General features: G+C 49.8%; 1 protein-coding gene across 10 annotated transcripts in view; it reads left to right on the forward strand.

The window, feature by feature from the left end:
• The window catches only part of TRAF3IP1 (TRAF3 interacting protein 1), a 56,901-nt gene extending 35,817 nt beyond the window's left edge, over positions 1-21,084 (forward strand). For 3 of the 10 annotated variants that reach the window (XM_081260978.1, XM_081260982.1, XM_081260983.1), the window contains 2 exons: positions 17,541-17,764; positions 19,042-19,954. In XM_081260978.1, the coding sequence (XP_081117104.1) occupies positions 17,541-17,764; positions 19,042-19,207 (390 nt within the window). In that variant the 3' untranslated portion in view covers positions 19,208-19,954. The other 7 variants (XM_081260980.1, XM_081260977.1, XM_081260985.1 and 4 more) reach the window with 7 other exon arrangements.
• The last annotated feature ends 1,693 nt before the right edge of the window (positions 21,085-22,777 follow it).

Genomic DNA, 22,777 nt, shown 5'->3' on the forward strand with positions numbered 1-22,777 from the left:
AAGTTTTTTTTTTTTTTTTTTTTTAAACAAGATTAAGTATTTTAATAGAAGTTTGGACAAATACTTGTGGAGTTGCAGAGGTAAAGACTAGTTCTTCCCAGAGTGGGTAGAATGGGCTTCACCGGAAGAAATATGTAAAGGTTTCTAGTGTGCACAGGTGCTTGATTGGTGGACAGGAAGAAAGGGTGGTTCTTGCAGAAGAAATATTATCTGAAGGAGTGCTGGCACACTGAAGATGTGGCAGGCTCACGTCAGAAGTATCCGACTGCATTAGAGACCTGGAGTAGGTCGGGATGAGGTTTAGAAGCCATCCCTCTTGGGCTCAGTAGTTTTTAAAGTTCTTTATACGTGAGGACCAATGGAACAGGAGAGCTGGACAAAGCCAGGTAGATATGGCCATCTGATCCTTGACAAATGTGCCAAAAATATTATGTTGGAGGAAAAATAGGCTTTTTAACAAATGGTGCTGGGGAACTGGATATCCAGACATGGAACAGTGAAGCCACTTTATACCCTGCACGAAACCAACTAGAGTGGATCCAAACCTCAAGTCAGAGCAGCAGCCCTGCAGCCGCTGGAGGGAATCGCAGGGCCAGCCCGGGGGGTGGGGGGGGGGGTGGGGGGGGGTGGGGGGGTGGGGGGGTGGGGGGGTGGGGGGGGTGGGGGGGTGCCCTCTGCTCCACTGCTTCGCCTCCTCCTTGTGAGCAGACGCCGAGGGCTTCCCTGCGGCTGAGCCTTGCCCCTCCGTCCTCCCTCCAGCCCACCCTGCGGAGGTCTGGCCTCTGCTCCGCGTCCCTCACCTTCTCCAGGTCAGTGGACTGGACCTGCTTGCTGTTGCCTCTGGTGTCCTTCTTAGTCCTCACCTAACGAGGTCGTCAGAAGACCTGCTGCCTCTCCGCTCGGCTTCCCGGTCGTGGCCTGGTCTGGTGCCTTCTCTGCTGGCCCCCCTTCCGTGTCCCCTGCTGGCCTCTCTTCTCACTCTTCTCCTGGTGCTGGAGTCTTAATCTGGTGGCTTTTCTGTCTTCCCAAACTGCTCTGTTTTCATTTTTACCACACTTATTTCTTTAGTGGTTATATTCCATTTTCCCATTTCTTCTTGGGTTTATTTTGGTAAGTAGTATCTGAGTCAGTTAAGATCAGACTTACCTACAAGTGGAAGAAATATCTGAAACAATGATTGCTTCAAGGAGGTGGAAAGAATGCTACCTCGTGAGTCGGGTTCTGGGGACCATAATCCAGGTGGCGGAGCCCTGGCTGTCTTCTGCACAGTCTCCATTCCTTAGGGCACCTCGTCAGATGGCTGTCCCAGCTCCAGCTGTCAGACTGTATTTCAGCCAGCAAGAAAGAGGAAAAGGAGGGGAAGTGAGCCCTCCTCCTCTAGGATATTTTTTTAAAATTATATATTCTACTTCCACTTAGATTATTTAGCTTAGAACTTTGTCACAAAGGAGACCATGAAGTGGAATCTTTTTGTTTCAGGAATCTGTGGACATTGCTAGCCATCAGGATGCCCTTTGCCACACACTGGACGTGGCAGGGTTCCTCAGTGCTGGGCACGCAGACACTGGTCATGCAAGGCGCGGGGGTCACGGAGGAGCCTGCTGTCTGGCCCGCTGGGGTCTCTGCAGTGGCATCTCTCTCCCCTGCAGGCCACAAACTGGCAAGAGGGCGTCAGAGAGCAGAGCGGGCCACCGGCTGCGCCTCTGCAGTGTGTATAGGAATCTCGTTTCATTCATATCTTACATGGGACATTGGAAGTGTGCCTGTAGGGTCCTCCCTGAAGCTGCCATTCCCTTTTCTTCCAAATATCCAGTGTTTTTATTCCTCAATGAGATTTTGGGGAAAAAAAAAATAGACATTTTGTAGTAAAGAGTGAACTGTTGGTTTTGTGGATATTCACTTTTGTTTTCATTTCATTAACTTCTTTGTTTTCCTTTAAATTTCTTTGGCTGTTTACTTTTTTTAGCTGCTTGAATAGGACAATTGGCTCTTTGAGTTTTAGTCCTTGTCCTCTTAATGCAAGTGTGTCTGAGGCTGTGCGTCTCTTGCAGGCTTCATCCCTGCCTTTTAAACTCCTTGGATAGTAAACTGACATTGAGAGGTAAAAACTAGGAGTCCTGGTGTTGAGTACCTTGGTATCACTCCTGCTTCAGCATGGGGGTGCCCAGGGGGTCTGTTTCTAGCTTTTTGGTGTCAGTTTTAAAATGTCCTTATCGATGGTGTCAAGTTACTGGAATCGACAAGACTGCTTTGTGGCCTAGTTCATGGTTGGTTTCATAAACATCTCGAAGCACGTTGCGATGCACGCCTCTCTCTGGCCACGTTTCGAGCCCCGGACTCGGTACCCTGGATTTCCCAGGGAGGCAGGGCCAAGACGGTCCTGCGGGGCGTGGCTGCATCCCCTGAGGTCCAGAAGCCCCCTCCCCACGTTAGGTGCCTCTGCCTCGAGTCGTGAGCGTTTCCTCTGCTGGGCGCGTGCTGTGGGGTGCCGGTTGGCTCAGGGCTTTGGGGGGAAATACATGTCTGTGATCTGGGCGTGTCTCCAGCTGCCTTTGGAGCTGCACAGGAAGAGAAACTGTTTCTCCCTGTGCCAATGGACTTGAACAGAATGTTCTAGAATGAATACGTGGACCAGATGCTTTAAGTGTTTTCTTCATTCTCCTGACTTCTGTACTCTCCTTTCAAGAGGAAGTAGTAACCTCATAAATATTAAGATATCAGCTTCTGTGCGCATTTCCCCCCAATTAAGTTTTTGAAAAACAACCCAAAAAGCAGTTATATTGTGGATTTTTTTGTGTGCTGTAGAAGGTCCTGCTTCTGAAGGTTGTGAACAGAGGAGCCTTGGAGCCGTGGCCAGTGGTTGTCGCGTGGGCTGCTGGCTTGCTTTCCCTCTGGGTCGTGTCTCGTCTTCCCCTGCGTCTCTGCTCTCAGCTCAGATCTGCCCCTAGTGGGTGTAAGGGCCAGGTGCTCATCGCTCCTTCTGGGAAGTAGGCCCTGGAGAGGCTCTTTGGCGGGCTGCTTCCTGTGTTGGTGTAGTTCTGGGGCTGCGCTGTCCTCTGGCTTCTGGGCTGGCGAGCTGCGCCCTGTTCAGAGTGTGCTGGAGGCCATACATGCCACTCCCCGGTGAGTGTGACCCTTTGCAGACAGGTGTGTTGTGTACATGCAAACAGCCTTCGGGGATTTTCCCTGGTCTGTCTGCCCTGGGCCTCTGTTCAGATCGGCAGGCCCTTCTCACTATTGCCGCCAGGGGGTGCAGTTTCACCACGGATGCTCGACCCTCCTGGCCAGGTGCTCCCCGGTCCCCTCCACTGCAGCCCTCACCTCACAGAGCTGTCCCTTTTGGTCTGGTTTATCTGTGGTCTTAATGTTACCAGAACGTTTTGTCGGCAAGGAATATTGTTTCCATTGAGATTTCTGTGAAGGAAGTAAAAGGGGCCTTGTGCTGTGGCAGTTGCCCACAGGGAGAGGTCAGCAGCAGGCTGGGGAGCCACGAAATCAATTTTAATTGTGAGTGGTATGGAGAAGGATTGTTAGTTATTTGGAGATTTTAAAAAATTATTTATTTATTTATTTTATGTGGTGCTAAGGTTCAAACTCAGTGCCTCACTAAAAGAACTATAGGCATATGCCATGGGTATACCACAGACGAGAAAGGTCTGGAAGCCACTGGAATATTTTGCCGGTGAGCTTTGTGAGGTGTTCGAGGAGCTCGGCCTCTGGAGGTGCAGGCTGCACCTGGAGAGCACGTCGTGTGCGAGCGTGGCCCACAGCTCTTGCATGGACAGGTGACGGGCTGTAACTCACCAGGGTCAGGTTGACGAGTCATCCTCTGTTTAGGGCGCTTACTTGGTGAGTGCTCGTGGGATGAACAAAGATGATTTTTACTCAAATGCCAGTGTGAAATATCCGTCATACTGACCCTTCTGTTTTCTAGACTTGGGTCTGTGTGTCCAGGGGTCATTCCTGGCCTTCATCCCATCAGTACCTTATTCTGCTTCACACAGGACCTTGAGTCTAATGGGTCGTGGCTGGCAGTTGGGGCACTGTATGGTGTAGACTGTGATTGAAGAGGTCTGGGGGTGACTTGCTGGCCTGTGGGTGGGACACAGTTGGTAAGGATTAGAACTCACACCAGCGGTAGGCAAACGGACCTTGGAAAGCAGGTGAAGCCAGTGTGGGGTGTGCGGAGGGTTCTGGGGGGCAGCCAGAAGCCTGGGCCCTGGGCGCAGGGTTCGTCCCCAGGTAGGCACGGGTGGGTCCTCCCTGGCTGAGATTTCCTCTCTGGTCTGCAGAGTAGGGAGACCTCAGAAGGTACCAGTGAGGCTCATGCAGTTGTTAAAACATTAGAAAGGAGAATTTAGAAGGAATGGCCCAGAGATGCAGCCACCCAGAAGGGGGCCTATGTCCCTAGCGCACTTGGCCTGGCTGGGTCTCCCTGGCTCCAACCTGGTGCCTCTCATGACCTTGCGGTGACTGTGGCCACACAGTTTGGTGATGTGTGACAGTGGCATTCACTGTGAGTCATCGTACACACACATATAACCGTTTGACCTGCCTGACTCTCCAGGCCTCCCTGCCCTGCCCTCTCCTCCCCGACCCATTCCTCCGCTCTGTGGGCCTCCCTTCTGTTTTCATGAGGTCCCTTAAAAAAAAATAAAAAGCATGTTTCTTTAGCGGGGATTTGGTACTTGGTACTTGTGAAGAGTGAGAGGGCATCATTGCCATGAGTCTGCCCTTCACAGGCAGGGGCCTCTCCTGCTCCGGGGGAAAGGGAGCTCAGTGTTGGCAATATCATTGTTTGTTTTAAAAGCAAACAGAAAAATAGTCTTGCAACTGTACTGTATAGAAAAAGACCCCAAGGCCAGGCTCTTTTCAAAAGCACACAAGTCAGGTCTGCTTGGAGTGTACCCAGGATTGTCTTTTATTGCCGCTGGTGACCTCCTGACTGCAGTGGAGGGTGCACCCAGTCACCCAGTCACGCAGGGTCTCCAAACACTGTGGCTCTTGGATGCTTATTAGGAAAACTTGCTTGGAAGACACAGTGAATCTAGATAACTCAGAGATTCCAAAGGACCAAAGAGGAGCTCCTGACCCTCTCCTTGGGAGAGACACACAGTAGACCTGTCCCCTCCTGGCTGTTGGCCATGGCATGGGGCACCTGAGACGTGACTGGTCCAACCTGCAGGTATTCCTGTGTGAATATACAACATGCTCAGAGACCCGGGAAGAGAAGAATGCAGAACAGCTCACTAGGCATTTTTAATCTTGATGATATGTTGAAACAATATTCTGGATAAATTTGGATTAAATAAAGTTTCTATTTTAGTAGAAAAAATTAAATTATTTAAGCATATAAATTAGATAAATATCACATTTCTTTAGGGCAGCATTGGTACAGAGGAAATGAATTAAAATTGAGCATTAAGACTGATGAGACACAGAATGGATCTCTTGAAAAGATGGTTTCACGGCAGTGACATACTGCTAAGAGATGGTTCAAGGGAACGGGAATCAGGGGAGGAAAGCCACACAGAGCATCTTTTTTATTTATTTTATTTTTTTCACATACCTTTATTTTATTTGCTTTATTTTTTTTATGTGTTGCCGGGGATGGAACCCGGTGCCTCACACATGCTAGGCAAGCACTGTGCCGCCTGAGCCCCAGTCCCGGTCCCACAAGAGCGTCTCTCGTTTCAGAGATCTTTCTTCACTTGATGTGTCTTTTGTTGGTTGGGTTCTTAGTGTTAATCTAGTCAAAACTTCCCCATCTCTTGTGGCTGATGCACTTTGCGTCTTAGTTAAGAAACCCTTCCACAGACCCCTCTGTTCTGACGTCAGGGACATGACTCCCTAGGAACACCAGGCTCCGTGTGGCGCTGCAGGCCGTGCCCTGCAGCCGCCTGGGCTGCACTTGGTGCGCTCGGTGCAGCTGCCCTTCTCTTCCCGGCCTGAGCAGCCCGTCTCCGCTGCTTTCCACACCGAGGGCAGCGTCTCCCCTGCTCTCCATCCCAAGGGGCAGTGTGGCCTCTGCTGTGTGAGGAGCTCCGAGGCAGGGTGGGGGTGGACGTGGGGAGTCTCTCTGGATTCCACCCCAGAGGCCAGCACCCCTCTTCCCCGCAGGCTCAGGGGGTAACTGCTTCTGCTGCGAGAGCACTCGCTGTCTGTGGCCCTGCGCTTCTGCTGTGTGGTGTCACCAGCTGGGGACAGCAGGCAGGAAAGAGGTTGTTTTGTCCTGAGTTCTCATCAAGGCTGGGGAGCTGCATCTGCCACTGGCTTCTCGCTGGCGGAGCGGTGAGGCGGTGCAGGGCGTCACTCTGTCAGAGCACTGTCCCCTCCCTGGAAGGCCGCTGGGATCTGTCCTGGGGCTCTACTCCAGTGGCCTGTGTGATCCTGCCTGCTCCCGAAGGCCCGTCTCTGAGCTCTTAGCCGCACTGAGTTTCTGCGCTCTGAGAGCTCACAGCAGGACTCCATGTCAGCATAGGAGCCTTGGGGGACGCGCCAACCAGTCCAGGCTGCAGCATCCTGCAGAAGCCACTCTGTCACTGAGAGAGAGCGGCCGGGTGCCGTAGAGCTCTATTTACTGACGGACACTGAAAGGTGAATTTCTTTACTTTTCTGTGTCACAAGTATTATCTCAAAATATTTTTTTGACTGTTTGTTAAGGGTGAGAACCATTTTTCACTCTGGGTTCTACAGGCCTAGTTCCCGCTGTCCACCACCTTGCGCTGACACAGCCTGCTTTCAGCACTGTCGCCTCTAAATAGGACCTGTGTTTGGTAGCAAAGCCTTGTTTTCTAGTTCCTTGTAGCTGTCCTTTGGCGATCCCTGGCCCTTTCATTTTCATGTGAATTCTGTGACCAGCTTGCGGAGTGCCGTCGAGGCCCCTGGGTTCCCGTTGGCGTGTTCCTGAGCAGGGCTGCCCTGTTTCTTAGGCGTCCTGGCTGATGCTGAGCAGCCCTCTCCAGAGCCGGTCCTGTCTTGGGTTAGGTCTATGTCTGCACTGCACTGTTCTCTGCTGTTGGAGATACTGCTGTGTAAACTTGCTCACTGCCTGTGTTGCTGGGGTAGAAATGCTGCTGTGACAGCTGGGTCCTTGACAAGCAGAGTGGAGTCTGTCAGCTCCTCTGTGTTTTCTGTGTGTGACATCTCAGAGTGCTGCGTGCCAGGCTCTGCTCTAAGAACCCCGTGGGCAGTAGCACAGATGATAGTGAGCTGTGGGCCCCAACCTTATCCCCACTTTGAAATTGGGGCACTAGGGTTAGGGACCTTGTCTGGGGCCTCACGAGTGGAGAGTAGCAGATCCGGCTTTGGGACCCAGGCCTTTGTGCTTCCAGAGTCCCCTGGCCCACACCTTTCCAGGTCTAGGCCCACGGTTGCTCCTTGTTCTGCACTGAGCTGCTGGGGCCGGGCCTCCAGGACAGCAGGTAGAGCGCAGTGATGGAGGGCAGCCTCCTTTCTTTCCTGGCTCTTGACGAGAAAGCTTCTGGAATTCACCTCTTTCTGGTATTTTTGTTGTAGCGTTTAGAAACTGACCAGCTGAGAAAGTGCTGTCTGTTCCCCAGCGTGGGCTTTGTCGTGAGTGTCGAGTGTCATCAAGAGCTTTTCCACCTTGACTGCGACGCCGCGTGTGCTGCCTTTTGTCCAGGTCCAGGGAGCGATCTTCCCGGCTCCCGTGATGTTGAGCTGTCCTGTGTCCTTGGGATAAACCAAAAAAGTGGATAAACCCTTTTTTGTCCACGCTTAGGCTCTTGTTGCCGCCGATGGGTAGTTTTCCTTCATTCTCATGAGTGAGGTGGCCCAGGGTGTCCTAGGAGGACCAGGGTTAAGGAATGGGGTGCTCCTGCTCTGCCCTGGGGGCACTCAGAATGCTGCCGCCTGGGCGTGGAGTCACCTGGAGCTTGCTGCTGCTTCTGTGGGACTTGGGCCGCCCTCACTGCCGCGGTGCCTGTGACTCAGCCTTGGCTGTCCCCTCTGGCTTGCTGGAAGCACAGGCTCTTGATGGAGAGGCCGCGCCATGGAGTCCGCAGCCCACACCCGCGCGGAACTCCGTCTGCCCTTTATGAACAGCATCACCCCCTGCTTTTTCTCAAACCTCTTTTTCCAGGGGGTGGTTTCTTAGTCTTTCTGGGGTGCTGGCTTTGTCACCTTTGTTTCCTTTTGCTGACATCTCCAGGTCCCTGGCTCCTCTCTCTGTGCTGCGGTCCCATGGTCTCTTGAGTCACACTTGCTGGTCCTGGTCTGTGTGCCTCCGCAGTCATACACAGGCTTGACGACTGCAGGTGCCGTTCTGTCCAGCTGGTGTCCTGGCAGTGGCCTGCCCTGTGGGGGGCCGTTGGGCCCTTCAGTTCAGAGCCGACGACGCCTGCGGCCTCAGCTGCATGCTGGCCGCCATGGCGCTCCGGGTCTGGCTGCTCTTGCTGAGCTGCTTGTGCAGCCCTAGTGCATCTGCTGTGCGCCACCTGTTGCTCATGCGCATGAAGTTGTGTAATTTGCTAATTTAAGTTATGGTTTGATGATTTATAACTGTGCCTATTTATGGGGCACAGTGATGTTATGCTTTATGAATATAATGTGGGATAATTAAGGCAGTTAACATATCCGTCACCTCAAATACTTAATCTTTGCTGTGAGAACATTTGAAGTTTATTTTTGGAAATTTTGAAATTATTAACACAATTATTAACTCTTTTCATTGTGCTGTGTTATAGAACCAAAAACTCTTATTCCTCCTGTCAAAATTTGCCCTCCTTTGCCCGTCATCTCCCCGTCGCCTGGCCTCTGTAGCCTCACCCTGCTCTCTATATTGAGTCCAGCTGTTCAGCCTCCTCAGAGCAGTGGGGACGTTTTATTTGTTTCTGGGGGTCCGGTCACTTAGCATTATATCCTCCAATTCTATCCATATTGTCACGAAATTTGCTTGTACAATGCTTTAAACTAGAGCTTCATATCTACGTTCCAGGGAATTGACCTAGAGTTTTCAGGTTGTTTTGTGTGTGGTCAGAGGTTTTAGAATCAAGGTTATATTTGTAAATTAATTAAGACTCTTGACTTTTCCTGGAAGCTAGAACTGTTTAAGTCTGAGCAGCAACCTGGGGCTACAAGGTTTGGTGGAACATGAGGCCTGAGGCTGGGTACACGTTTTGGTCTCCCCCAGGTCACCGCCTCAGATGCTTCTCAGTTACTAGCAACTTGCAGACCTAACCCTCAGGAACCCAGGGGTTTGTGGTCACTCACTGCTGAGTGGTACTTGCCCTCGGGGCTTGTGGTCAGGAGTGGAGAGGCCTGGCAGACCTTCTCTGGCACTCTCCATGCGACTGGCCCTGCATAGGCCCAGCTGCTGTGACTGGCTCAGAGAGTCTGCTCCTGCCCCCCTGCACAGGATCCCTATCGTTCCTGGCCCTCGGGTGTCTATCTGGCAGCACCATCGAGCTGGGTGAGCTTGCCTCCTCACTAGATTGTAAGGGCTGTGGACAGTGAGCCCCTGTGACCCCATGGGGTGGTCCACATGTGCTTTTGAAAAAGCTGCCTGTTACTTGACAATCTACTTTAGATTTTGACAAGCACTGTCCAGCTGGAGGGCACACGCTGCTCCTTGGCATGGCGCACAGAAGTTCCACCAGGCCCCAGATGGACGATGGAGGTCAGGCCTCTGCTGTGGTGGGAGACCTGGGAGGAAGATCTTGGCTGCTGACTTGGGGCACCTGTTCAGTGCCTCCTGAAGCGAGGTCCTGGAAGTGGTGTCCCGGTCCATCTGGCTTGCTGTGACCCCTGACTGTCTTCTCATGCCTGTGAGCTGGGCCTCTGGCTGGATTGCTTGCTGGCCACTGGTTGCCTCTGTAGTGGAGCTGAGCAGCTCTGCACAGCCGTGTGTGCCTGGTTCTGTGAGCCTGCTGCTCCAGGTCGGGCTGTTGGTGCTGCAGTGCCATTGACGTAGGTGGGCCCGTCTCATCTGGCCCTTTGTTTCCCGCCTGTCCCGCACAGGTCTTGCCCCTCTTTCCCTTCCTTTCTGCCGTCTGTGGGATCACTGGTGGTCTTAGTGTGTGGCCCTCCTCCGTTGGCATGTTGACTGCTAGCGAGGCTGCAGCGTCTCCACCTCAGCCCAAGGGCCTTGCGCTCCTCCTCGGACTCCAGCTCGGCCGGTCAGCCTCCTCGCCCCATGGGGAACCAGGGTATGGGGATGCCCTCCCAGCAGCCCTGAGGGCTCAGCCTGGGGCTCAATTCGCCCTATGAGATGGCCGCGAGGGTCTCCTCTGCATCTGCTCTCAGGGTTCATGTGGTGTTTCCTTGCTGCCAGAATCAGCCCAGGATTGTTCACAAAAGGGGTTTTAAAGGATTTGTTTTAAAAGGATTACTGATCCTTAAAATCGTTATGAAACTGATTCTAGAGATTTCACTTAAGCAAAGGTAAGAAGCTTGACAAGTTAGGAATCCTAGTCATTGTTCTGTAAAGCCTGTGTTTTATTTTGTAATTAATAGTGAAAGAGGATGCATTCTAGGATTAAAAGCTGTGTCCCCCGTCGGACCGACCTGTCTGTTTTCTTCTGGGGTAGTTTTGTCCATGTTTCCTTATTCTATTTGTGCTTCCTCATCCGGGAAGTCAGCTGCTTCAGTTTCAACACTCAGGTCAGCTGGGCAGCATCTTCTACTCGTGGGTTACTTATCTAACATTTAACTAAGAAATTATTCTTAAGCCAAATAAAATCCCCACTCAGTGCACTTTCTCTTAAAAATAATAGCTCATATAAGACTCAGCATCCATTAGGATCCAGGGCTGGAAGACCTGACCCAGGAGCAAGGGTGATGCCATAGTTCTGCTGAGATACCTGCAGGCTGAGCCAGTACCAACAGAAACGAGTTCAGTTCTAGAAAGCAGCAGACTGGATCATCTTCAAGTGGAGATGACACTGTGGACCAAGTAAGTTGGCCAAAAACATTGACTTTTAGGAAGAAAATAGAGAGATGGGCAGTGTCAAAATCAGCATAGAAAAGTGAGTATTGATAACAGTCAAAAACAATATGAATAATACCCTCCGCCCCCTGTTTCTCCATGAAACAGAAACGCAGCTTGATAACCCAAGGTGCGGCTTATGGAGAAGTTGATAGTAACCATGTTGAGCTATAGAATGTCACCAGGAAATATGAAGGATCCAGATAAAGCCACGGGACCACCATGGTTCGCATGGGAAATTCAATATCACAGGGACGTTGTGTTCCTCAAATATCTTACAGACTTAGTGCAATTCTGGTCAGTGTTCGATGGATGTTTGGAATTAGGCAAATGATCTAAAGGCCGTGTAAAAGAATTGAGTACATGAGAACGTTCAAGAGGCCAGGCCTGGGCTACAGTGCCACCGCCCTTGCTCCTATGGCTCTAGCTAGGAGTGGGCACTGCCTTTCCCCAGTAGAGGGGACTGTGTTCATGTCACCTAGTCTCTTCCCATGTGATGCAGGGGAGCAGAGCACCGATCAGCACTAGGAGAGAAGCATGCAGAGCTTTTACACGAACATGGGTGTACCACAGGAAAATGAAAACACAGCAAGCAGGTAGCACTGACACACCTGTACCAGGTCACTCAGCTGGAGGCAGAGCATACAGGGACCAGAGGAGGATTGCTGCTGTTTTAACGAGGTTGGTCCAACAGTCCCCTAGGCCTTGACACTTCCCATCTCTGATGACAAGATTGCTTGTTTCCCTCTGGAACAGGAAGGGCCTTCCCCATGGGGGCTTATCGCCCTCCTAGGGAGAAGAGGGGAGAGCAGAGCACCTGCACCTGCAGCCTTTTGCTTTTGGCACTGGGGATCAACCTTGGGTGCTTTATCACTGAGCTACACCCCAGCCCTTTTGAAAATGTTTTTGAGACGGAGCCTCACTAAGTTGCTGAGGAATAGGAGCTCTCGACAGAGGAGTTTTGCTCCTCCTGCTTCAGCTCTTGCTCGCTGGGATTACAGGAGTGTGCCATTGCACCTGGCCCACACCTGTTGTTAGCTGCCTTTGGATCAAGGTAATCCTCTGCCAAAGTGCTACATTTCAAGTGGCCTATTCTGTCACCCTTCGTTGATAAGACGATTGTAAAAGACATTTCCATTTCCCAGGCCGTCAGGAAGGCCCGCCTGAAGATGGGTCATGATCTGACCTTCTGCTGGCTTGCTGCTCTTCTCATGCAATTCTAAGAGGTGGCTTCCTCACCTCCGAAGGTGTCATGGGTGAAGCTCACGTCTAACACTCACTCTGTGTGCATTCCTCCTCTGGGGGAAGTTTGCCATGGGTTTTTTATAGCTGTGGGCGACATGTTGATGACGGTAATAACTGACAATTACAGTGTACGTAGTATGACCACAGAATTGCCCACATCACTCTGTTTAATCCTTGCAGTGATCTCTGAGAGAGGTGTTCCTAAGTGAGTTAGGAAAATGAGGCCCCAAGGTCATAACTGTGGACATAAGTTCTAGAGGTGGGATGGGATGTTCCCCTGCAGGGTTTGGCCCCAGTCTGGGCAGTACCCTCATTCTGTCCATCTTCTCCGACGTCGGTATTAACAGCATGTTCTGGACATGGAGTGGCAGTGTTCTACCTGCTGCCCTTGAAGTTGTTCAGAAATGATGGAGGAGGAAGGCGCTGGCTCCCTCATATGCACAGAAGTGGAATATTGGTTCATTAATATTCAACATAGATTTCTAAAGCCATCTTAGAAAATTGCTTGGCAGCATGTCATGAAAAACATGCCTTTGACCTGGCAGTGCTGCTTCTTGTCCCTTCCCATAGCACATCGTGAGAGTTGTTTTTTATAAAAGCCCTACATGAAAAATAACCCCAGAGCCCACCAGCAGTAGACTGAGTGAATAAATCATGGAGTTTCATTCACATAATGAAGTACTGTTCTGCAGTACAGTGAACAGAATCCAAGTTATGTGGTTGATTCAGAAACCAAATGTTGAGCAGAAGAGGCAGAGGTAGGGGCTCTCTGCTCATGAGTCCATTTGTATCCTGCTAAGTAAAACAAGCATGCAGGCAAGCACCGGGCCAGACAGACCTCCAGCAGGCTGAAGGGCAGGCCTCGGACCCTGTCAGACCCTGTGCTCAAGTGTGCGTGCTTAGCCCAAGTGACAGCTCAGCTCTCCGCTTCACTCCTCTGTTAAACTGAACATTCATGCTTAATGTGCTTTTCTGTATGTGCATCAAAAGGTGGCAGTGTTTGCCTAGGGGCCATTTTGTTCCTGTGTTGGAGAGGTCCTGGGTGATCTGTGTCCACAAGAGGTGAATGTCTGGTTCACAGAGACGTTCGGTGGTGGGATACTTCTGGATGAACGGGACACAGCACGATTGTTCTGTTGGCCCGAGCTTTTCATTTGTAACTGAATGCAGGTTTTCCTGTTGATGAGGAATAGGAACTCTTGACAGGCTTCGTAAAAATCAGCCCCTGGGGTCAAGGGTAAGTGTGTTGTTTAAAGCAAATGCTTTTTGATTTACTACCCTGTGCCCCAGTTAATCGTGCTTTTGTTTGCTAGGTTTGCCAGACTAGTCAAGGGCAGCAGAGTGGGGGCAGTGCAGAGGCCTGGCCTCCCTTGTGGCCCCCACCTGCTTGTGAGAGAGACTTCTGGCAATACCCAAGGGCCAGACCATAAGACACTGTTCTTCAGTTGAAGCATTGCAGTTGGAACAGGTCTCTAAGTTGGGTCATTTTTATCTGTCTGACTTATAATACATGATTGGAAATTTAAAAATCTTAAAACAGTTGTCCACATTTCTGGAGGCACGTGTGTGTGGTAAAATGCAAATAGCATTAAGTTTCAGTAGGTAACTGATCACCAGAAAGATCTTGGAAGCATTTTCTATAGTTTGCTTGCATGGGGGTGTGTGCAGGGTGTGTGCAGTACATGTGCAGTGTGTGCGCATGGTGGCATAGGCAGAGTGTGTGCATGGTAGTGTGTGCGCATGATAGTGTGTGCATGGTGGTATGTGCAGTGTGGGCAGGGTGTGTGCATAGTGGTGCATGCAGTGGTGTGTGCAGTGCAGGCACATGGTGGTGTGTACATGGTGGTGTGTTCAGTGTGTGTGCAGTGGTGTGTGCAAGGTGTGTTCATGGTGGTGTGTGCTGTGTGTTCATGGTGGTATGTACAGTGTGTGTGCATGGTGGTGTGTGCAGTGTATGTGCAGGGTGGTGCATGCAGTAGTGTGTGCAGGGTGTGTGCAGTACATGTGCAGTATGTGTGCATGATGGTGCGTGTAGTGGTGTGTGCAGGGTGTGTGTGATACATGTGCAGTGGTGTGCATGGTGTATGTAGTGGTGTGCATGATGGTGCATGCAGTGGTGTGTGCAAGGTGTTACATGGTGGGTGGTGTGTGCAGTGGTGTGCATGGTGGTGTGTGCAGTGGTGTGCATGTTGGTGTGTGCAGTGGTGTGCATGGTGGTGTGTGCAGTACTCAGCCAATTGCTTTTTACACTTGCCAGAGGCCTTCATGCCAGAGGCAGCTGAGAAAGTAGCCTCTAGTCTGCAGGAAAAGGAGGCAGGAGCCAGGAAAGTAGGTCTGCATCCCCATGAAACATGGGTGCTACTCTGCATGATTTTTAGAAACAGCTTTTAGAAACAACCCTGGTAAGAGTGTCACAAAAAGGTGTTGTGGGTAGTTCTGCATGGTTCACAACAGATTTTCTCAGAGCTCAGAATCAAACCTTTTGTTATGGAAAAGAGTTTGGGTGTTAATTTCATAGCTGGGGTTATATATTATTTTAAAATGGAGAAAGGGAAGGGAGCATGTCACTAAGAAAGGTCAATTATTATTATTATTTGTAATTCTAGGGATTAAACCCAGGGGTTTTACACTCAACTGCATCTCCAGCCCCCTCCCCTTTTTGCAGGCTTAAAAAAAATTTTTTTTGAGACAGAGCGTACTAGGTTGCTAAGGGTGTCCTCAAATGTGCTATCCTCCTGCCTCAGCCTCCTGGGTTGCTGGGTGAGTTTCCTCCTTGCCCAGTGGGAAATTGTGTTTTATTGAAAGAATTTACCCATCTGGATCTGGACATATAGCTGTTGGTGGAGGTTGGTAGTATAAATAATCTTTTTTCAACATGCACCATAGTACTGCAGGCATGCCTGGTGAGCTGTGTGGCTAGGGGTTTGTGAAAGCATGCCTGGGCTTCTGCTGAGGCCTTCGACTTCTTCCTGGGGATAAGTTGACGGTGAGAGCTAATGCCTGTGGGTGGCTTCTGCATGTGAGGCACGGAGCTGCTTATTTAATTATCCCATTTAACCTTACCTGTAAGATAAATATTATTTCCATTTTATCAAGAGGAAGTTGAAGTACAGAGATCAAGTCAGGCTCCAAAGGCCTAGAGTTGGGAGGCGGCATGGCTTGGCTGGCTGCAGGACCTGACCGCTCATCTTGCGCCCGTGAACCTGCTACATTCTAGATTGGTTTAGGTCGTATCTTGTGTAATGATGGATTTTCAGTATTTTTACTCTGTTTCCAAAAATTAATATTTCTTATGACTTAATTACTGTATGGTGAGTATGGTTGTAGATTCTTAAATTTTACTATACATATTAAAATTCTTTAAAACAAGGTTACATTTATATGGAAAGTTGCCAATAGACCTACATGAGCTACATAAGAGCTAGTCTTGGGGCTGGAGTTGTAGCTCAATGGTAGAGTGCTTGCCTAGCATATGTGAGGCACTGGGTTCATGTGAGGCACTGCATCACATAAAAAAAATGAAATAAAGATATTGATTGTGTTCACTTACAACTAAAAAAAAAAAAATTTAAAAAAACTAGTCTGTCCTCAGAGGGTTGTGTGTTCTTGTTAAAGGAAATAGTCACTGCTTGATTTGTCCATCTTTACCCTGCCAAGTTCATCTGAATGAAAGCTTAGACGTTTCCAGAATTCTAATGTTCTGTGGAAATATGATCCATTGCCTTTAAGATAATAAAAAAAGAGTCTCACAAACTGTCATAATCCCAACCCAAGTATATCTTGTTTTAAATTCTTAGCATCTTAAAATAAGGATTATAAACTTCAGTGTTCTGAGTTGTGTATGATGTAGAAATATGAAGGGTTTGACAGGTGACCCACAGTGTGAGGGCGTTGACCAGTGAGTTCTTTGTGTCTTTCTTTGTCCTAGTCCATGGCTTTGTGAGACAGTTACACATACAGCCCTGAACGGCCAGCGTCAGTGCCAACAGTGTCCGACACATGGGGGCCACCTCATCATCACGGCGAGTGGGTCTTAATAGAATTTTTAACTTGTCTTCCAAGTCAGGGAGATTTCCTAATTTGTATGTGATAAAGACTGTGAGCTTGCCCCTTGGGAAACAGTTGACTGTGGTGGTGAGCCCTTTTAGTCAGCCAGCATCCTGACTGTCACCTGTTTAAAGTGAGCATGTTGCTTTGAGGGAGCTGTAGAGTCTTCTGCAGTTGGAAGTGGAGGAGGCGGTGCCCTCTCCACCTGCCCTTTGGCAGCACTCTGCAGAACTGTAGCCCACCCTCCTCCCCGGCCCTCAGCCCTGGGCCCCTGCCAGGCTGTCCTCCGGGCCTGGGGTGTGCAGGGTCGTGGAGTGTCTCAGGACCCTCCTCACTGACTCCTCAGAGCTGTCCTGCTGGCTCCCTGCCAAGTTCCTTCCTGTCTTGCTGGTGCATTCCATGGTGTTCCACAGTTCACTTGACCCCCTGCAGGGCGTCTGGGCTGGGTGTACAGAGGGTGTCATGGCTCTGGCTGAACCCCTAGGAGTACGGTCGCTAGAGCATATGGTAGCTGCACATTTAGTTTTTCAGAAGCTGCCAAGCGCTTTCCAGCAGGTTGTGCTGCTCCATGCCCCCAGCAGCAAGCGGAATGTCATTTCTCCTGACCAGTGTCTCGTGCTGACAGTTTTTTATCAGACGTTGTGGTGGTTGTATAGGAATCTCATTGGCCTTGAACTTGGATGTCCTCCACAGCTGATCGCTTTGAACAGTTGTCTGTATGTGCTCTTCAGTGAAATATCTGGCATTGCCCATTTTCTGACTCGTTTGTTTACCTTTTTGCCATTGGGTTTTGAGAGTGCTCTGCATATTCCAGATATTAGATACATGCTTTTTTTAAAAAAATAGTTTATTTTTTAGTTGTAGATGGACACAATATCTTTATTTTATTTTTATGTGGTGCTGAGGATTGAACCCAGGGCCCGCACTTGCTAGGAGAGCGCTCTACCGCTGAGCCACAACCCCAGCCCAGATACAGGCCTTTTTTAAAACTATGATTTGCAAATATTTTGCAACTTTTTTAGAGTAGATATATTAATTTACAGGTGCAGACAGACCCACATTCCCTTTGAGAAGGGAAGGTTTGGTCCCTTCCTGTCTTGGGTGCTCCCATGGAGCCTGCCACCTCACATCTACTCTTTTGGCTGTGTTGGTCCCTGTGTCCTAGGAGTGATACTGTCCCCAGCCAGCACAGTCACTATGCTGTGCCCATCTGTCCAGCCCGGTGGTGGTGTGCCCAGCGGCCCCCCTCCTGCCTACAACTCAGGATACTTCTTTCTTTTCCTGGCTTCCCTGACTGTAGGAGAAATCCTTTGTCTTTGAGTCAGCATGGAAGAAGGAGAAGGATATTGTTTCCAAGGAGATCGAGAAGCTCCGAGTGTCCATTCAGACCTTGTGTAAGAGCGCGCTTCCTCTGGGAAAGATTATGGACTACATCCAGGAAGATGTGGACGCCATGCAGAACGAACTGCAGCTGTGGCACATGGAGAACAAGCAGCATGCAGAGGCCCTGCAGAAGGAGCAGAGGTGGGGAGGAGCCTGCAGAGCGGGCAGAGGAGGGAGGGGCCTGAAGAGGGGGCAGAGGAGGGAGGGGCCTGAAGAGAGCAGAGGAGGGAGGGGCCTGCAGAGGGAGCAGGGGAGGGAGGGGCCTGGAGAGGGCAGAGGAGGGAGGGGCCTGGAAAGGGAGCAGAGGAGGGAGGAGCCTGGAGAGGGAGTAGAGGCTATTTACCTGCGGTGCTGAGAATTAATAGCCAGTGCCAGGCGAGTGTGCTACCACTGAGCCCAGCCCTAGCCCCTACATTTTGATTTAAAGTATTTGAAAAAAACATTCTTGACAGTTCTTCCTTACAAAACCCGATTTTGCGTTATGATAGAAAACGATTGCTCTTCTTTGTTGTATATTTTAGTTTGTATTTTATGCTTTAAAAACCTAAAGGGGGGCTAGGGTTGAGGCCCAGTAGTAGATAACTTGCTCTACCATATGTGAGAAACTGGGTTCCATTCTTAGCACCACATATAGATAAATGAATAAAATAAAGGCCCATCAAGAACTAAAAATATATATTTAAAAAAAATGGGCTGGACATGATGGCACACATCTATAATCCCAGCTGCTCAGGAGGCAGAGGCAGAAAGGTTGCAAGTTCAAAGCCAGGCTGTGCAACTTAGCCAAGACCCTGTCTCAAAATATAAAAAATAAAATGGGCTGGGGATGCGGCTCAGTGGTTAAGTGCCTCTGGGTTCAATTCTTAGTACCAAAACCCCAAACAACAACAACAAACCATAAAGGGAAGGTTAGTTTTGACTTCAGCTTTCCCAAGGTCATGTTAGTTCCCTCGCTCCCATTATTTAGTGCAGCAGATGAGAGCCTGGCACAGAAGGCCCTACTGGCCTGGCAAGCTTCTTCCTGTGGCGAGGCCTCCTGTCCTCTGACAGGAAGGGACTGGTCTAGATGGTGGTCCTTAGTGTCCATGGGGAAATTGCTGTGCACCTCTTGGCCAGCCCTGGGACTCTGTCAAGTATATAATTTGAGGACTTCAGTCCCATCATTTAAGAAACATTGGCCTCCTTTAGTAAGTCTCCTATTTGACTTCTCTTTTGGCCGTGGCAGGGGTTGCAGAAATGCGAAATAAACGTTGTCCAGACGTGAGTGGTTTCCTCCTTCTTGTCATCAGGGTCAGAGATTTAGGTCGTACCCTTTTTCTTTGGATGCAACAGAAGTGGACTTGTGCTGTCTTTTGGGGGTTATTAAGAAGCAGATCTAAAATGAGGGCAGCCTGATGTGCGCTGGTGTGCTCCCTTAGTATCACAGACTGTGCCGTGGAACCCCTGAAGGTCGAGCTGGCTGAGCTGGAGCAGATGATCAAGGACCAGCAGGACAAGATCTGCGCTGTGAAGGCCAACATTCTCAAGAACGAAGAGAAAATCCAGAAGATGGTGTACAGTATCAACTTGACGTCGCGAAGGTGAATGCCGAGGATTCCAGGGAGGAAGTGCCGTGTCTGCATGGCCCTCCGTCGGGAGGAAGTACTGTGGGCTGTGTGGCCGTCGGGAAGCTTCCGGGCTCTGAAATGCCTGCACATAGAGTGTGTCGGGAGGCCTGTGCCCCTCCCGGCTGGAGCCCCCGTTGTTTATAAATGCTCTTCAGAACACCTTTGTGGGAGGTTTTTTGCAAGCCTGTTCTCTCTTTCTCTGTAGCCTGTTTAGTCCTGTATCAGAATTCTCATGCAGGTAAGCGGTGTCGGCACCAGAAGATGTTCTTTATTTTGGTTTTTGAGTCAGGGCTTACTGCATAGACCCCAAACGAAGGGTCACCATGAACTTTCTGATGGGCACTTCATACATAGAATGAGGCCTGAAAACGATCACATTATATTTTAGATTTCCAGCTGAGCAGGATGGACGGGAGTCCGTGTCCTTGGGTGTGTGCCGAAGCCGGGTTATTTTCTCCTTCTTCATGAGCGCATGGGCGTCCTTATGAGGTCATTTTTTTGGGCCCTGTTAACTTGTGCTTGTGTATCTGGCCCTCCAAGTTCACAGTGGACAAGAGAGGTTTCAAGGTGGCTGTTCAGAGCCTCTCTGGTATGGAGTTGCCACAGGGACACCTTTGCTTTCCTTATGGCCTTGCCCTGGGTGTCCCCGGTCAGCATGAGCAGAACCCCGCGTCCCTGTAGGAGGAGCCCTTCTGTGAGAGGCAGCAACATCTTCCTTTTCCTTGCACAGGCTTGTGTACCTGAGAGACAGTCCCTCAGGAGAAGCCACAAGAAGAAGACTTAGGAGGACGGAACAATACCTAAAATTTTTTGATGTTACCCACTTTTTTTGGAAATTGCTTTTTAAAGCAAAGTTATTAATTTTTTTTAAACTTTTTTTTTTTTTTTTTTTTAGTTTTCCACTTAAATACAATATTGCAAATGCATACAAAGGTCTTCAGTTCCTGTGGGAAGGGTTTGTGTGTGGAGTTACACTTGCAGGTCCTGAGGGCTGGATCCTGGTCCTTCTCCCTCCACTGAGGAGTCTGCATCAAACGTGAGCATTGCTGAGAAGGGTCAGCAAGGGCAGCACAGCTTGTTTTAGGTCCAGAGCAAACCCTCCCTGGGCGGCAGTGGGCTCCCAAGCTGCCTGGCTCAGGAGCAGGTGCTGGAGATCCACCTTGTGGTGGCACTGCTGCTTCTCCTTCCCACCTGCATCTTGCAGTTATTTTTGACCAGTTCCTAGGACACACGGGTTGTGGTGGGAGGGGCTGTTGGTTACAGTCCTTCAGGTATTTATAGTCTCTTTGCTACTGAATTGAGTGGCTCAGCGGTGATCCCAAGTGGTCCCTGTTTGCTTCAGGTTAAGCTGCACGCCTTTCATGGCTTTGTCCCTGTGAATAGGATTTGTGCGTTGCAGAAATTGCATACATTGTATGTGAGCAGACTTTTGTGGGAAGTGGTCTATCACATTGTATCATAAGGTTTATTTTTCTTTTATATGTAAATCGTAAAAATGATCACCTATTTCTTTTATAAGTGTATGGATTGTACAATTCATTTCACACATGGAAAAATCATAAGCATTTGGATTTTTAGTTTTCAAAGGTATGTAGAAAAATACATCTTTTCATTCCTGTTGTGACACTTACCCTTTTCTAATTTAACTGAAGTTTTATAAGACAGGTAAGTATTTACCAGAAATTTTAAGACTACTTATAAGGCTCGTGAAGGTCTCTGCATGTAGCTATCACTGTATCTTATGATCAACAAATTAAATCCTCATCTTATTAACATTTTGAGGAAATATACCAATGGAATTCTTAAGTGTTTTCCTCGACTGTGCTTTATAAGTTCTGGAGTTATTCTTCAGGAGTTTGCATTTACCAATTCAGTGACACTAATTTATGTTCAAAGGAGATGTGTCAATCTTTGGAAAAAATAGTTCAAGGCTAAAATTTAAGCTTTCCACTTTGATGTTCATGCTTGTTTTCCTTTTCAATAATCAGCCTTTAAAGGAAACATCTCCTGAGACCTGTGAAGGCAGAAGGCATCCTCCAGGACAGGTGCACTTTGGGATTGGGTAGCGGGGGATCTAGTTGAATGTGCCTGGGCTGGTTTGCACACTGCCCTGGACTAGGTTGTGTGTGTTGTGCCTGGTGTCATGGCACCCCAAGAGAGAAAGGACAGCCAGGACCTTTCTCTGGGTCTTGAATAAACAGTTGGCAGAAGGTGCCCACATAAACCTGTTTCAAAGAGAGGCCACCTGCAGACAGGGTCATCTGTCATCATCACAGTCCTGGACGAGGCTCCTGCTCAGGGAGCTTCTGTCCACTCCTAGGGGCACAGACAGCTCATCACTTCATCCAGAGGCCTTCAGAGGAGACCACTGTGATTGCCCCTGGTGTTCTGCAGGGTCCAGTGTGGCAAAGCAGAGCTTAGGCATGTCAGAGGAGGTGAGCGGCCTGGCAGAGGGGACAGCATTGCTGCTCCAGGTGCCTGGGGGCTGCCCCTGGATCTGCCCAGGACACTCTGACCCTGGGGCTTGTTTTTCCACGAGGAGATTTGGTCACCAGTTTATACAAGCTGGCAGGAGCAAAGCCCTGATCAGGATACCTCCAGCTTGTCTTGTGTTGTCATGGAGGGGCTGGGAGGACTGTGTGTGTGTGTGTGTGAGAAAGAGAGAGAGAGGGAGCGACTGGGGTATTTTAGTCAGCCTTTTGTCACTGTGACCAAGACCCAACAAGAGCAACTTGGAGGGAAAGCTCATTTTGGTTCATGATTTCAGAGGTTCAATCAACAGTCAGCCAGCTCACAGCTCTGGGCCCCAGGGAGTCAGAAGAACATGGTGACGGAAGGGTGTGTGGAGGGCAGTTGCTCAGTTTGACAGCCAAGAAGCAGAGCTCTGCTCAAAGGCACCCCCTCAGTGACTCTGCAGCCACACCTACCTGCCTGCAGTCACCAACCAGTGGCGCTGGTGGAGGGTTGATCCAGTGCTTAGGTCCCACCCTTCCCCTCTGGACGTCCTGGCACTGTCTCGCTCGGGAGCTTTTTGGGCACCACTGTGCCATCCATAACCTGGGGATGGAACTCAGGACCTTGCACAGTTAGGGGAGCTCTGCACCAAGGAAATCCTGTGTCCTTTTTATTAATTCAGCAAGAGAAAAGCAGTTTAAATGGGTTTTCAACCATGAAACTTACTTGTAAGACTATTTACAGCTGCATATCAAATGGATCATCCTTTTCTTAAACCAGGCAAATCCGTCTTTCTGGTAAGGCAAAAGTTCAGGAGGCGAGCTTGCCGCAGGCTTCCCCAGGGTGCAACCTCATAGGGCCTGACCAAGGTCACAGCGGGGTTGGCAGCATCCACCTCGCTCTGCGTCACACCCTTAAATTTCCCCTTCTGTTCTCAGCAAAAACTGAAGTTGGCTGGTGCTGTGACATAAATCACACGCATGCTTAGGCCACTGCTTGACGTCCCCACCGCTGCGCAGGTGCCTGCAGTGCTGCTCGTCGGGCCTGCAGGGCCTCCTGGGGTCTCAGGCCTCGTGAGGGTGCTGCTGCCACT

Source organism: Spermophilus citellus, assembly GCF_964194105.1.
Source record: "Spermophilus citellus genome assembly, chromosome: 11".
NCBI classification, from domain to species: domain Eukaryota; kingdom Metazoa; phylum Chordata; class Mammalia; order Rodentia; family Sciuridae; genus Spermophilus; species Spermophilus citellus.